The sequence below is a fragment of the Equus quagga genome, chromosome 8 (genome assembly GCF_021613505.1).
Source record: "Equus quagga isolate Etosha38 chromosome 8, UCLA_HA_Equagga_1.0, whole genome shotgun sequence".
Lineage (NCBI taxonomy): Eukaryota > Metazoa > Chordata > Mammalia > Perissodactyla > Equidae > Equus > Equus quagga.
The window spans coordinates 86,090,626-86,103,476 of NC_060274.1; the positions used below are offsets into that span (position 1 = coordinate 86,090,626).

At 48.9% G+C, this 12,851-nt stretch overlaps 1 protein-coding gene across 1 annotated transcript in view; it reads left to right on the forward strand.

Annotated features, from left to right (window-relative positions):
* The first annotated feature begins 9,623 nt into the window (after positions 1 to 9,623).
* MINDY4 (MINDY lysine 48 deubiquitinase 4) overlaps positions 9,624 to 12,851 on the forward strand; it is a 108,953-nt gene continuing 105,725 nt past the window's right edge. Inside the window, exon 1 of the mRNA XM_046670059.1 lies at positions 9,624 to 10,183. Within this exon, the coding sequence (XP_046526015.1) occupies positions 10,121 to 10,183 (63 nt within the window). The 5' untranslated portion in view covers positions 9,624 to 10,120. The remainder of the gene's footprint in view (positions 10,184 to 12,851) is intronic.

A 12,851-nucleotide genomic window follows, 5' to 3' on the forward strand; every position in this document is an offset into this window, starting at 1 on the left:
CTATGTGGGAGGCCCCCTCAGCATGGCCTAATGAGCGGTGCCATGTCCGTGCCCAGGATCTGGGCCAGTGAAACCCTGGGCCGCCTAAGCACAATGCAGGAACTTGACCACTAGGCCAGAGGGCTGGCCCCGGAAGGTATTATTTTTAATCCTCATTTTACAGGCAGGGAAACTGAGGCAGAGAGGTTAAAATACTTGTCAAAGTCACACAGCTACAAAGTAGCTGAACCAGGCTTCTAGATCCAGGCAGTCTAGCTCAAGAGCCTAAGAGGTTAACCTGGAGCCCACACTCATCTCATAGCGAACCAGAAAGATGTGGAGCTGGGCCTGGGGCCATTCCAGGAAGGCTTCAGGGCACTAACCTTTGAGCTGTGTTTTGAGAGTGAGCCGTTCACTAATGTCTAACAAAGAGGAGAAGGGCCAGCCCTTCCCAGCAGAGGGAACACCTTGCGTGTTGTGGCTAAGCATACAAGGACCATCGCTACTTCACAGTTGTGGCCCCTGAGGTCCTGAAATGACACAAATAAGAATGTGGCTCTTGGTTGCAGGCTCTCAGGAGACTTCACTATCTGTGTAGTCCCCCTCTGCCCACCCCACCACCCCTACCACATTATGGGAATCAAGCAACACCCCTGGCCAAACGAGACTTGGAGAGGGGCTTCCACAAAGACTTATAGGCTCCAAAAGCATAGGAACTTCCCAATCTCCTCGCACCCCAAGACTGCAGCACCCCTCATTCTTGCAGTGGTGGAGCTGGAGGCGGCGGGTGGAGTGGAGCAGGGGAGGAGAAAGCTGGTGAGGAGACGTGAGCTGTCACTGCAGCCCTTCTTGCCCGGCAAGTGCAGACCTATCTTGTCCTCGTGCACTCTTGGCAAGTGGCGGTCCTTGGGCTCCACCTGGAACGCTGGGAAGTCCTGCACATCTTGCAACTCCACACTAATCTCAAAAGCCCCAAATCTACTCTTCTTCCTAGAGCTCTGTAAAAGCCTGTGAAAATTAATAAACAGAATCCTCACTTAAAATGGAGCCAGGAGGCCAGAAGAGAGCACTTTCACCCATGCACGGGTCACTCAGTGCAGGCTACTGACCCTGACAGGAAGAGACGGTACCTTGCATTTCTGCCGGGAAGTGATACTCCTCCAGCAGAAGGGAGGAAGAAATTCCTTGTTGCCCAGCAACAGCTCAGCCAATGAGAGACAGCTATAACTCAGCCAATGAAAAGCCACTGTACTTCAAACGCCCCCCTCTCCTCCAGTGGGCTCTTCCTTTACAATACCCCCTCCTAACTTTGTAAAAGAACGTTTTTCTGCTTTATTTCTTTTGGCTTCCCTGTGGTTCCCATAGACTGCATATCCCAAATTACAATTCTTTGCCATTCCTGAGTAAACTCATTCTGCTGGTAAAATAACTGGCTGTTTGTTTTAGATCCACAAACCTAAGGTCAGGAGAAATGTTTGTTTACCAGAGGCATTTTAATTTGCTTATCTAGAAAGGAAAGGAACAAAGGTTGGTCATTCTGTTCATCTCAGCTTAAATCAGCTTCAATGTGAGCATAGAGGCCATGGGGGCGTTTCCGTAGGTAACTGCCCTACTCCTAAGAAGTGATGTTGAGACGTAAAGCTGTGCACAGTCTCAGAAGCGGAATAGGCCAGAGCATCTTTGGGGATCAAGGTCTGAAGGATGTGGGCTCTGAGCTCCCTCCACGTCTGGGCGCACACACGGGCGTGTTGTGTCTGCAGTAAGTGTTTGGGATGGAGAGGGTGCCATGATTTGAGATCCTAGGGAAAAGAACTGGAGGTGTAGAAATGTGCCGTTTTGAAACGAAAGAATAGCAGTGTTCCAGAGATTGTTAGGTGTCCTCCCATATAGGTTATACCCTTTATCTCATTCACAGTAATAGAATTTTTTAGCTGAGCATATGGCCATCCAAAACAGAGACCACACTTCCCAGCAGCTAGGTGCGACCAAGCGAGTGAGTTTTGACTAAAGGGATGTAAGCAGACCGTTCTGTGCCAGCTTCTGGAAACCTTCCCTAAGATGTGGTACACATGGACTCCTTGCCTTTTATTCTTCCTCCTTTACTCCATCCTGCTACCTTGAACGTGAATGCTGCCATCTTGGGCTGTGAGGTCAAGGCCACACATGGTGGAGAAACAAGAGGGAAGGAAACTGGAAACCTCATAATGTGTGGCACTGCATGAGCCCTGAACTTTTAGGTGAGAGACATAAAATTTGATCTTGTTTATGTCACTGATGTTGTTGTCCTATTGTTATTGTTATTATCTTGGCAGGAACACCACAGCAACGGTGTGAGTCTCTGTCAGGGTGTAAGGAGGCACACGATGTTGATTGTCCCATTGCTGGTGATGGTAGCTCCATCATTCGGTGAATAGCATGTCAGCCAACTTTCTTTACTGTGAAATGACCATTTTCCCTTTGTAATTCAGAAATATCTTATGGAGAGATACTTTGAGACTATATAAATATCCTGTTTATCATCAAACTTTTACCCAGCAGCTTTAGCATCCATTGGTGCTTCTTGCCTGAGTGAATTATTATTATGCCAGTTGCTAAATGGTGATTTGCTAATTCCACGTTTCTTTCAATGTTTATTGGTTGACATACAAATGTAAGGAGGGGCTTTCTTTCTTTCTTTCTTTCCTTCTTTCTATAAATATGGACTCATGGATTCTTATTTTAGTCAATGGGTTGTAATCTATATTACTATCATTACTTACTTTGATGCACGGATTTGGCCAGTAGGAGCCTCTTTAAGCTGGCTTCTATGTTCTTTTGACATCATTCTTTGAGTACTTCCTTACTAAGTCACTCTTGTTTGGCGTTTTCTGTTGCTCAACTGAACCTAATGCTAACCAATATAATCAGGCATGAGAGTAGAACAAAGGAGTGAGGACTGTGGCTGCCTTCTTTCACTCTGGTCCCAGAGGCCCAGCACTTTGCCTGCCAGGGCACCGGGTGGTCCGTGAAGCAACCACCCTGAGCCAGAGTTGACTTGGGGAGGTGCCGATGGCGGCCTGCTCCAAACAGCCTCCTTTGGAGCAAAGGACTCAGGCCAGGAAACCTGGCTGAAAAGAAATCCTACAACTATCCCCAAGCATGGCCTTAAAGTGAGAGTGGGTCACCCTGGCTTTAGGGAGACTGAAGTAGAAGGGAAAGTTCCTATGAACATCAGCTCAGGAGCACTGAGTTGGAACATTCAGATAGTTAACCTAGAGGAAGGTGCCCAGATCAGGCCAGTGGAGCAAGAGATCCAGGCTTGTCCAGAGCTGTGGACTAAGAGGTCAGAGATCTAGGGGAGGGGAGAGCAAGAAGCAGAAGATAGAAAGTTGGAGGTCTCTCTGGGGCAGTTTTCATGTCAGGGCATACATAGAAAATGATAATTGCTGTGCAATGTGTTGGGGGTAAATGAAGGCTGCTCATGGCAGTAAGGGCCTGTGGTCTCTGCCCAGACAGCCTCATCCAGCTGCCCAATGAGGGCGTGATCTCAGCACACCTGTAACCAATTTGCAACATGCCAGTGTGGACGCTCAGTGGGGAAGCTCTGGTGCAGCAAACCCTGGAGAAGGGAGCACCACCCACAGTTGGGGTTTCATTCCTTCCTAGAGGTTTGTATTGCTGAGGTTGAAAAGACAAGCTGCTGTAACAAAAGACACTCCCATCTCCACTTTCAAAAAAATAATAATAAAAATAAATAAAAAGCCAAAGCCCAAACCAGATGGAAGTTTATTCCTCTTACTTGTAATCTTCTGAATTCCAGGTCACCGGTGACCCTGCTCCATGCAGTCCTTCAGGGAACCAGGTTCCTTCCATATTGTTTCTGCCGCCCCTAGAGAAGCAGGCTCAGACTTAGTTGCACAGCAGAATTACATTGAGGTCTGGTTAAATGCAGAGGGGGCACCCCCTTAGAGTTTCTGATTCAGTAGATCTGATGTAGAGATGAAGAATTTGCATTTCTAACAAGTTCGTGGGTGATGCTGATGCTGGTGTTTTGGGGGCCACCCTTTGAGAATTACTGTCCAAGGGTGTCATCTTTGCCTTTATGGTCACAGCACACACCCATAGGTGCAGCAGCGCCTGGCTGACTGGAGTAAAAGAGTATGGAAGACGTGGGCCCGTCTTAAAATGCTGGCCTTCTCATTCCACTGGTGACAACTTAGCTCCATGGCCACATTCAACTGCAGGGGAGGGTGGGGAATATAGTGTGGCTAGAAAACCGCTTACCCAACTCCAAATATATTATTATTAACGAAAGAAAGAATGGATTCTGTGGGACACTCCGTGGAATTCCCCATAGTGCTTTGGGGGCACTTTCCATTCATTTACTTGGACCAGAATTTTCATGCAGAATGCTTTCTTGGGGGATATCATATTATGATTTGCAAAGAGTGACATCATATTATTTAAATCAGGAATTACTCACAAGGAGGCATTGACAGTGACATCTGGGGATCTGGAGTCTGCACTTGATGGTGAAAACACCAGGATATGGAATAACTGCCAAAGGTCTCAGCTTGCCCCAGAGAAGGCATCTTTTTATCTGGACTGTGTCTAAGGAGCTTTGCTCAAGAATTTTCTAGGATTGTTCCAGGGTGAGCATTCAGGAAGGTGGGTTGAGCAGTGTATTGTCAGAGTTCTCCAAAGAAACAGAACCAATAGGAGATATCTGTCTATCTGTCTCTCTATCTCTTTATCTGTCATCTTTCTCTCTCTATCATCTGTCTGTCTATCTCTCTATCTCTCATCTATCTATCTACTGAGAGACTAAAATTTGCAGGGCAGGCTGGCAGGCTGGACACCCAAGGAAGAGGTAATGTTGCAGTTTGAGTCCAAAGGCAGTTGGGAGACAGAATACCTTCTTCCTTGGGGGTGCTTCCATCTTTTCCTCCTAAGGTCTTCAACTGATTGGACGAGGCCCACCCCATTATAGGGGGTAATATGTCTTATTCAAGGTAAAATGATTTAAATGGTAATGTCATCTAAAAAATGCCTTCACAGCAACATCTAGACTCATGTTTGACTAAATATTGGGGTACTGTGGTCTAGGCAAGTTGACACATAAAATTAACTATCACAGAGGTGGAGGAGATTATATACACTTTTAGTTAAAATGGATGTATTCTCAAAATCTCACTGGGTGCCTCTCCTTCCCACTCATCTTCTGCCTGGGCAGCCCTGCTACACAGGCTTGTGGATGGTCCTGCTGCATGGAACTGCATGGACGGCTGGACCCCATCACTCCTGAAACTGAGGAGGTCTGGGATGCTTTGGGCTCAGTGAAAGGCCAAGAGCCTCACCAGGCTTGTGGCTGTCCCAATTCATCCTGCTGGAGCCTGGCTGGCACTTCGGTCTTTCCTCCATCTCCAGTCTCATGTTGGCAGCCATGTGGAGTAGAGACTGGGAGGTGGCCAATGACACAGGGCCATGTGGAGGGTGTGTGGGTGAATTGTTCCTTCATGTTGCCAAGGACAGTGGCCTGGGCTGGACTCCTTGTCCTGGCCACTGGGAGTGGTGGCCAGACAGCTGGGAAAGACTGGAGTTCACATCATTAGAAGGACTTTCACCATGTCCTTCCAACTCAGCTGTTTCAGACAAGTTGCACCTGGTCAGATCCATGCTCCCACCTCCCTGACCCTGGATAGCAGGTCCCTGGGGAGGACATGGTTATGGAAACAAACATGCATGCTTCTGTTCTTCGGAACCTCCCCGACCCAGGTAAATGCCCAGCCCTGCCCTGCCTTCAGGGATCCCTAGGTTGGAGGGGTATCCATTCGGTCAGTCCTCTCCCTGGAGCATCCTGGAGGAGGCACCACATGACCCTCGACTCTTGCAAACAACGCGGCAGGCCCACCTCCCTGTTCCGAGGCCCATCCCATGTCTGCTGCAGCGCCAGACAGGGCAGCAGGCAGAATCAAGGGACCCCATAAACTCCTGTGGTTAGACTCACACAAATACGGGAGCTCACGGACTCATAGATGCATAGAGCCACTGCTGTGTGCATTGCTATCACATATAGCAATGTGTGTGATTTTTACACGCATACATGCACGCGCACGCATGTATGTACGCACACAAACACACGCCTGCAGAACCCTTTCTGTGTTATGAGGCAAGGCCATCTAAATTGCTTCTCCAGTGTAAGGTCCACTGAATTTCCCTTAACTAATAATACACCTTGCCTCACGACCTCCTCTCATCACTGGTCCCAGCAAGGCCTCCTTTTATTAACAATAGGAGTACTGTAACAAACGCTTATGAAACAAATGCCCTGAGGACACCCAGAACACTGACAATTAATTATATTTACCCATGTGGTTCTCCCCTGCCCTGTCCCCCTGCCCCCCAACCCCTCCTGAGGAACTGTTGTCTTGAATCATGTGGTCTTCACTCCCTCACGTTTATTTTTATAAATATAGCTTTTTAATAAATATAGCTTATAAATATATCTTTACTGAAGCTATATTTTCCCACAAATTATGATTTTTTGATTTAAGTTGTTTTAAGTTTGCACAAAGATATGCTGTATGTAATCTTTTGGGAGTTAACTTTTTCCTCACAATTCCATTGCTGAGCTCAGTGAGTAGCCCATTGAATTTCTGAGCAGGCGGCTGAAATGACTGCCAATCACCAGTGATGCTGACATCCCTCTCGGCTCACGCTGGTTTTAGGTCAGCATGTGGCACAGAGAGATTGTGTTTGCTGGGTCCTGGGCAGGCAGGCTCCATAGCTCTTGCTAATTTAGCATCTCCAAGCATTTATCTCTGTTTTATGGAACTTGGAAAGAATGATCAGGTCCTTCTTTTGATGGCATTGTTGTCACATCTCTGCATGTTTATTATAAAGGAGTCATTTTTGAGGACCCCAGCCACCATCCACATTCTAGCGGGAGAGCCGGGCTCCCTTACAGCGCTCTGTGAGATTCTCCAACTCACAGGAGCATGATCCAGAGAAAGCAGGATGACTGCCAGGGATCTGTGGCAAAGAATGGGATGTATGATGCAATCTAGTCTCTCCCCTGGATGGCTGGCAGGACATCCTTCGCCCTTCCCATGTTTACCAGGTTGTTCCCTTTTACTTGACACCTTAAGGTTATCTTAAGGTTATTGTATCCCCAGGAGCTAGCTACGCGTCTAGAAAAAGAATGCATTCCTGTGCTTCTCTTGCTTAACTGTTCCATTCCAAATGTGGTAAAAAAGTCCCATAGTCAGGAAAGTGTAGTGCACACACACACATTCACACACACTGAATATGTCTAGCCTAGATTTTACCCGGATTACGGCTTGTTGTAACTGTCTCCTAATCAGTCTCTCTCTTCCATACTCGCCCCTCTACAGTCTATTCTCAACACAAAAGCCAGAGGGATCCAGTCAAAACCTAGGTCAGATCCTGTCTCTCCTCTGCTCAAAACTCAAGTCAGTAAAAGCCAGTCCTTCCAATGGCCACAGGCCTTCACAGTGGGGCCCTGATGCCTCATTCTCTCCCCAGTCCTCTGGCCTCTCTGGTTCACAGGCACTCAGGTTGGACGCTGTCTCAGCACCTTTGCGCTCACTGTTTCCTCTGCCTAGAGGGCTCTTCCTCTAAGTATGTGTGTGGCTCTCATCCTCTCTTCTTCAGGTCTTTGCTGAAATATTACTAAGTAATCATTATGGTTTGAATGTTTGTGTCCCCCCGCCTCCAAATTCATATGTTGAAATCCTAAACCCCAGTATGATGGGAACTTTGGAGGTGCTTAGGTCATGAGGGTGGAGCCCTCAAGGAAGGATTAGTGCACTTCTAAAAGAGACCCCTGAGAGCTCTGTTGCCCTTTCTGCCCATTGAGGATGGCCATCTATGAACCCGGAAGTGGGCCCTCACCAGACACTGCACCTGCAGGCACCTTGATCTTGGACTTCCAGCCTCCAGAATTGTAAGAAATAAATTTCTGTTTACAAGCCACCTAGTCCATGGTATTCTGTTATAGCAGAAGTTTTGAGGTTAGAGATGTAACCCTAATCCAATATGATTATGTGATCACCTTTTAAAAAATTGTGGTCTCTGTTCTCCATCAAAAGCCCTCCTATATATACTCCTCCTGTGCTTTTTTTCTTTTTAAATCTATGACATCGTAAACCCACCTGCTATGCTCTGTGTGTATTTTCCATGTGTTTCAGTTATTTGCTTCTTGTCTATCTCCTCATTCCCCACTCCTACCAACTTCTCTTCCTCCAAGAGGGCACATATTTTACAGTGCTAAATCCATGGCGCCTGTCCACCAGGCATGTGGCAAGGGCTCAATAAATATGTATCAATGAATAAATGAATGATGAACGAAGGGATTTTTTTACTCTTTGCCTTCATTTCACCCTGATCTTCCTCCAGGAGGGGAATCTCTCTTTCCTCTGACTTACTACATAACACTTACTATCTGTGATACACAATCTCTTACCGGAGCACAAATCTGTCTTGTGCTGTTTCCTATTATTACACATCCTTTAGTGTGTCTTCGTAGCTGGCACACGAGGTCCCCTTGACAGAGGATCATGTGGGCTTCTGCAGCTCTGCCTACTCTATACTCACTCGCTGTCACATAGCACTAAGTGTCCAAAAGTGGCTTCTCCACGAACCATTGCACGCTGGAGGAGGAAGACACCTAGAAATTATAACGCGATCTGCCACATTACAACGATTTCCTAGGGCATCTGAATAGTGTGGTACCATTGTTTCCCATGTGTGGTCACAAGATGGTTTTAGAGGAACACACAACTTTCTGGTTACATATTTGTTTTAATGTGCATTAGAGATTTAACAAGCACACCCAACCTATGATTTTGTGGATATTACTGATTGGAAACACTTACCTTTGAACATAAATTTAAGAACATGTATGTTAACTTAAAAAAAATAATACATAAGTAACTGTATAGGTATTATGGGTTGATGGGTGTCCCTGCAAATCCATATATTGAAGTCCTAACTCCCAGCATCTCAGAATGTGACTGTATTTGGAGATAGCGCCATTAAAGAGGTAATTAAGTTAAAATGGTTTCATTAGGGTGGGCCCTAATCCAATATGATTAGTATCCTTGTAAGAAAAAGAGATGATGCAGATATATACAGAGGGAAAATCACGTGGACACACAGGGAGAAGACAGCCATCTCCAAGCCAAGGAGAGAGGCCTCAGAAGATGCCAAACCTGCCAACATCTTGATCTTGTACTTCTAACCTCCAGAGTTGTGAGAACGTACATTTCTGTTGTTTAAGCTACCCTGTCTATGGTACTTTGTATGGCAGCCCTAGCAAACTAACACACTAGGTGCTGTGCAGATGGGGCTGAGACTGAAGATGGTACCTAAGTGACCGAGTTTGGAGGAGCTGGTACGGGGCAAAGACATGGGCTTGGCTGGAGCCCCAGCTTTGCCAATTCCTAACTGTGTGGCCTTCAGCACAATTTTAACCTTCCTGAATCTCTGTCTTGTTTTAAAGAATTGGACAATAGTAACCACTTTGCTTGGAAGTTTTGAGGTTAGAGATGTAATAATGTGTGTAAAATGCCCGATGCTCAATAACTGGCAGTCTCCTCGTGGGAAAGCAGGCACCAAGGCCGGGAGGGACTTGTCCTTGAAGTTCGGCGCCAAGTAAGCAGAGTCCTGGGCCTCCCTGCCCCAGGCCAGCCAAGCTCAGCGGGCCTCAGGGAGCCCAGGAGCGGGCTGCGGTGCTGCAAGTCGACCTCTAGGGGCCACTTCACGTGGGTTTCCTCCTCCAGGAATAAGGAGGCAGGCCCCCTCCCCATTTCACATCTTGGGAAATGGGTACTCAGATTGGGGCAGTGACTTGTTCCAGGCCACCCAGATGGACAGGACCAGAGCCAGGACCACGGCTCGGCCCTTGGGCTACACGGGGCTTAGACTTACTAGTTCTGCCTCCCGCTCCCAGAAGCGAGTTTGAGGACGCTCCTCCCCTTCCCTCCCACCTTCCCGGCCCAGCCGCCGGCTCCCAGGGAAGAGGAGGAGTTCTCGCCGGCTCTGATGACACCGTCGCCACGGCAACGCGGCCATACTGGCCCCAACGGACCCGGGGGCCTGGGGCTGCGCTGGCTGCGGCCTCGTGGGCAGAACCGGCAGCATGGACAGCCTCTTCGTGGAGGAGGTGGCCGCCTCCCTGGTCAGGGAGTTCCTCAGCAGAAAGGTACGTCGCGCCGCCCTCCACAGTTCTGGGTAGTTGCTCTAATTTGGCGTGGGGGGAGGCAGTCTGGGGGTTCCCCTGCAACCGCTGCACCTTCGAGGAGGGAGATCTTCCCCTGCCTGCTGCCTGGCCCAGTGATGCCCGACAAAAGCGCCACTTTCCCGGGCCTGGGGAAACTACATTTCCCAGGAGCCATTTCTGTCACCGCGCACTTCCCGCAAAGCAGGGCGGGATCGCGGACCGCCGCCAGCCTCTGGCATCTCGCCGCCCGGGCGGCGGGCGGCGGGCTGACGGCGGAGTGGTTGGGGGTTTCCCCCTCCCGTTTTCTCTAAAGCGCAGCTGCGTTCTTGAGGCCCCAGCAGCCCAGCGGGCAGGCCTTTGGCCAGCCTGGCCGCCCGTCCACATAACCAATCCCGAGACTTACACCCCACTGGGAAAGAACTTCCCCCAATTGCCTCAAGAGGGAAGCTAAAAGTCTTAAAGAAGTTCTTGACGGTTCAACCCCTTGGTCGTGTCCATCAACAGTGGGAAGTTCAGTTGTTTCTGGTTTTAAGTTCTCCTACCGTCTTGTCCCAGCAGAGTTTCCGAAGTAGTCCGAGTCGTGACGTCCTCAGCTCTCCTCTGCCCTTACGGTGGAGACAGGACACGAGGACACGGTGGGAAATAAGTCGATGGGGGTCAAGGGGAACGCGGGTGTGGGGGGAGCACCCATTACTCATTCTACACACAGTGACTGAGGGCTGGCCACATGCTGTGTGTTGTGTTTGGTGTCATGTTGGATGGGGCGGTGGGCACTTGTCTGGGATTAAAACATACAAACAAACAATTGTTTGAATCGAGGAAAAGAGAAGGGCTTTGGAATCAGATGGAGGAGTTCAAATATCTGCTACTAGTTAGCAGTGTGAACTTATGTTACTCCTGCCTCGATTCCCCTCCCTGTACAACAGGAATAAGAAGACCTACCCTTTGCAGATTTATAATGAGGGTTAATAGTAATATGTGGGCAGCTCCCAAGCATTGTATCTGCTGCATGGCTTCTCCCCCATCTCTGATGTGCACCTGTTTTCAAAGTGTCCTTCTTTGCTTTTTAAAAATGTGTTTTTATTTAAAGTAAAAAAAATACATGTGGCTTCATTGTATCTGCTCTGTGTCTATGGCAAATTGACCTTTCATCACCAAGTCCTGGCTGCAGTTGCATGTCAGTGACACACCCATGAGGCTGACCACTGCCATCATTCTTTTAAGACTGGGCCACCAAGCAAACCCCTCGGAGAGTTTCCCTCATGCCTTTCCTTGCCTGAGTACAAACGAAATCTGAAGTCATCGCCTGATGTCCAAGGCTGCCCTCTAGCTTGAGCCCGGCTTACCCTCCCAATCTCATTTCCAGCTTCTCCCACATGCTTTTTCTTGTTCCACCGTGGTCCCCTCAAGTCCCACGTTCTTCAGGAGGTCTTCTCAGATGACTCCAGTTAGGATGACTGACCCATCCTGCCTGGGGTTTGCTCACTGATGCTCATGTTATAGTTGATACATTTGCCTGTTACCTACTAGACGGGTCCACAGAGCCGACACCTGACCTGGGTGGGACCCTGGCAGTCGTCTGGTTTGCCTGGCCTCCTTTCCCTCGTGATTTTTATCTGGGCACACAAAGGCCCAGAGGAGAAAGGAGTGGTCCATAGTCACTCAGAAAGTCATGGAGAGCTGGGACTGCAGCCCAGGTCAACTGCTTTTCTCATCACCTTCTGCTGTGGGCCAGAGACCATGTCCTCCCCTCAGGACTTGGCACAAGGTAGGCACCCAGCAGCTATAACCAAGAGAGTTCCCATGATGGCACGGGTACCTTCTAGGTGCCTATTCGTTTTCTCCCCAGATCCTCACGTCAGTCCTGAAAGGCAGGTATAATGATGCCCTCGCACGTAAGACTATGAATTATGAGACGAGGAGGCGAATAAACTTGCCTAGGGTGAGCAGGTCAGATCATGTCACTCCTCAGCTCAAAACCCTCCATGGGCTTCCTATTCCAGTGGGAATAAATTCGAAGGGAAGGCCTTCCAGGGCCTGCAAGCTCTCTGTGACCTGGCTCCCGGCTCCCCCCTTGGACCTCATCTTCCACTACTGCCTTCTCCACCCTTGACCCTGTCTCGTACTCAGCTGCATTGGCCTCCGTGAACTCACCAAGTGTGATCTCCCCTCAGGGAGAGTCGTACAGTTTCTTGGTGGTGTCAGGGTCCACCAAGGGGCCTCTCCTGGTACCCCAGCATCCCAGGTCTGTGGGCCCTCTCCTACCTCCACCACCCTTTCCCGTAGTCCTGACCTAGGCTTATCATTACCAATACTGCACCCTTTCCATAATTTTAGGTCCAAGCATCCCACTGTCCTCATTTCCACCTCACCTCCCTTAGTAGCCCACATAAACTATTCTTCAACCTCACTCACATCTCCATTCCATCGTCCCTGTCACCTTTTCACAGTCCCTCAGCCCTATCCTGACCTCCCGCCACTTCTTACCTACCCGTCACTGTAATCACACCCTCAGCAACATGTTTGACTCCCTTGTCCTTCTCTCCCTTCATCATACTCCCCCAATGTTGAAAAGTCGGCTGGGCCCACTCCGTGCCTGCACCGCAGAGCTCAATGGAGCTGGAGAAAAACGCACCACCATGTTGACCGC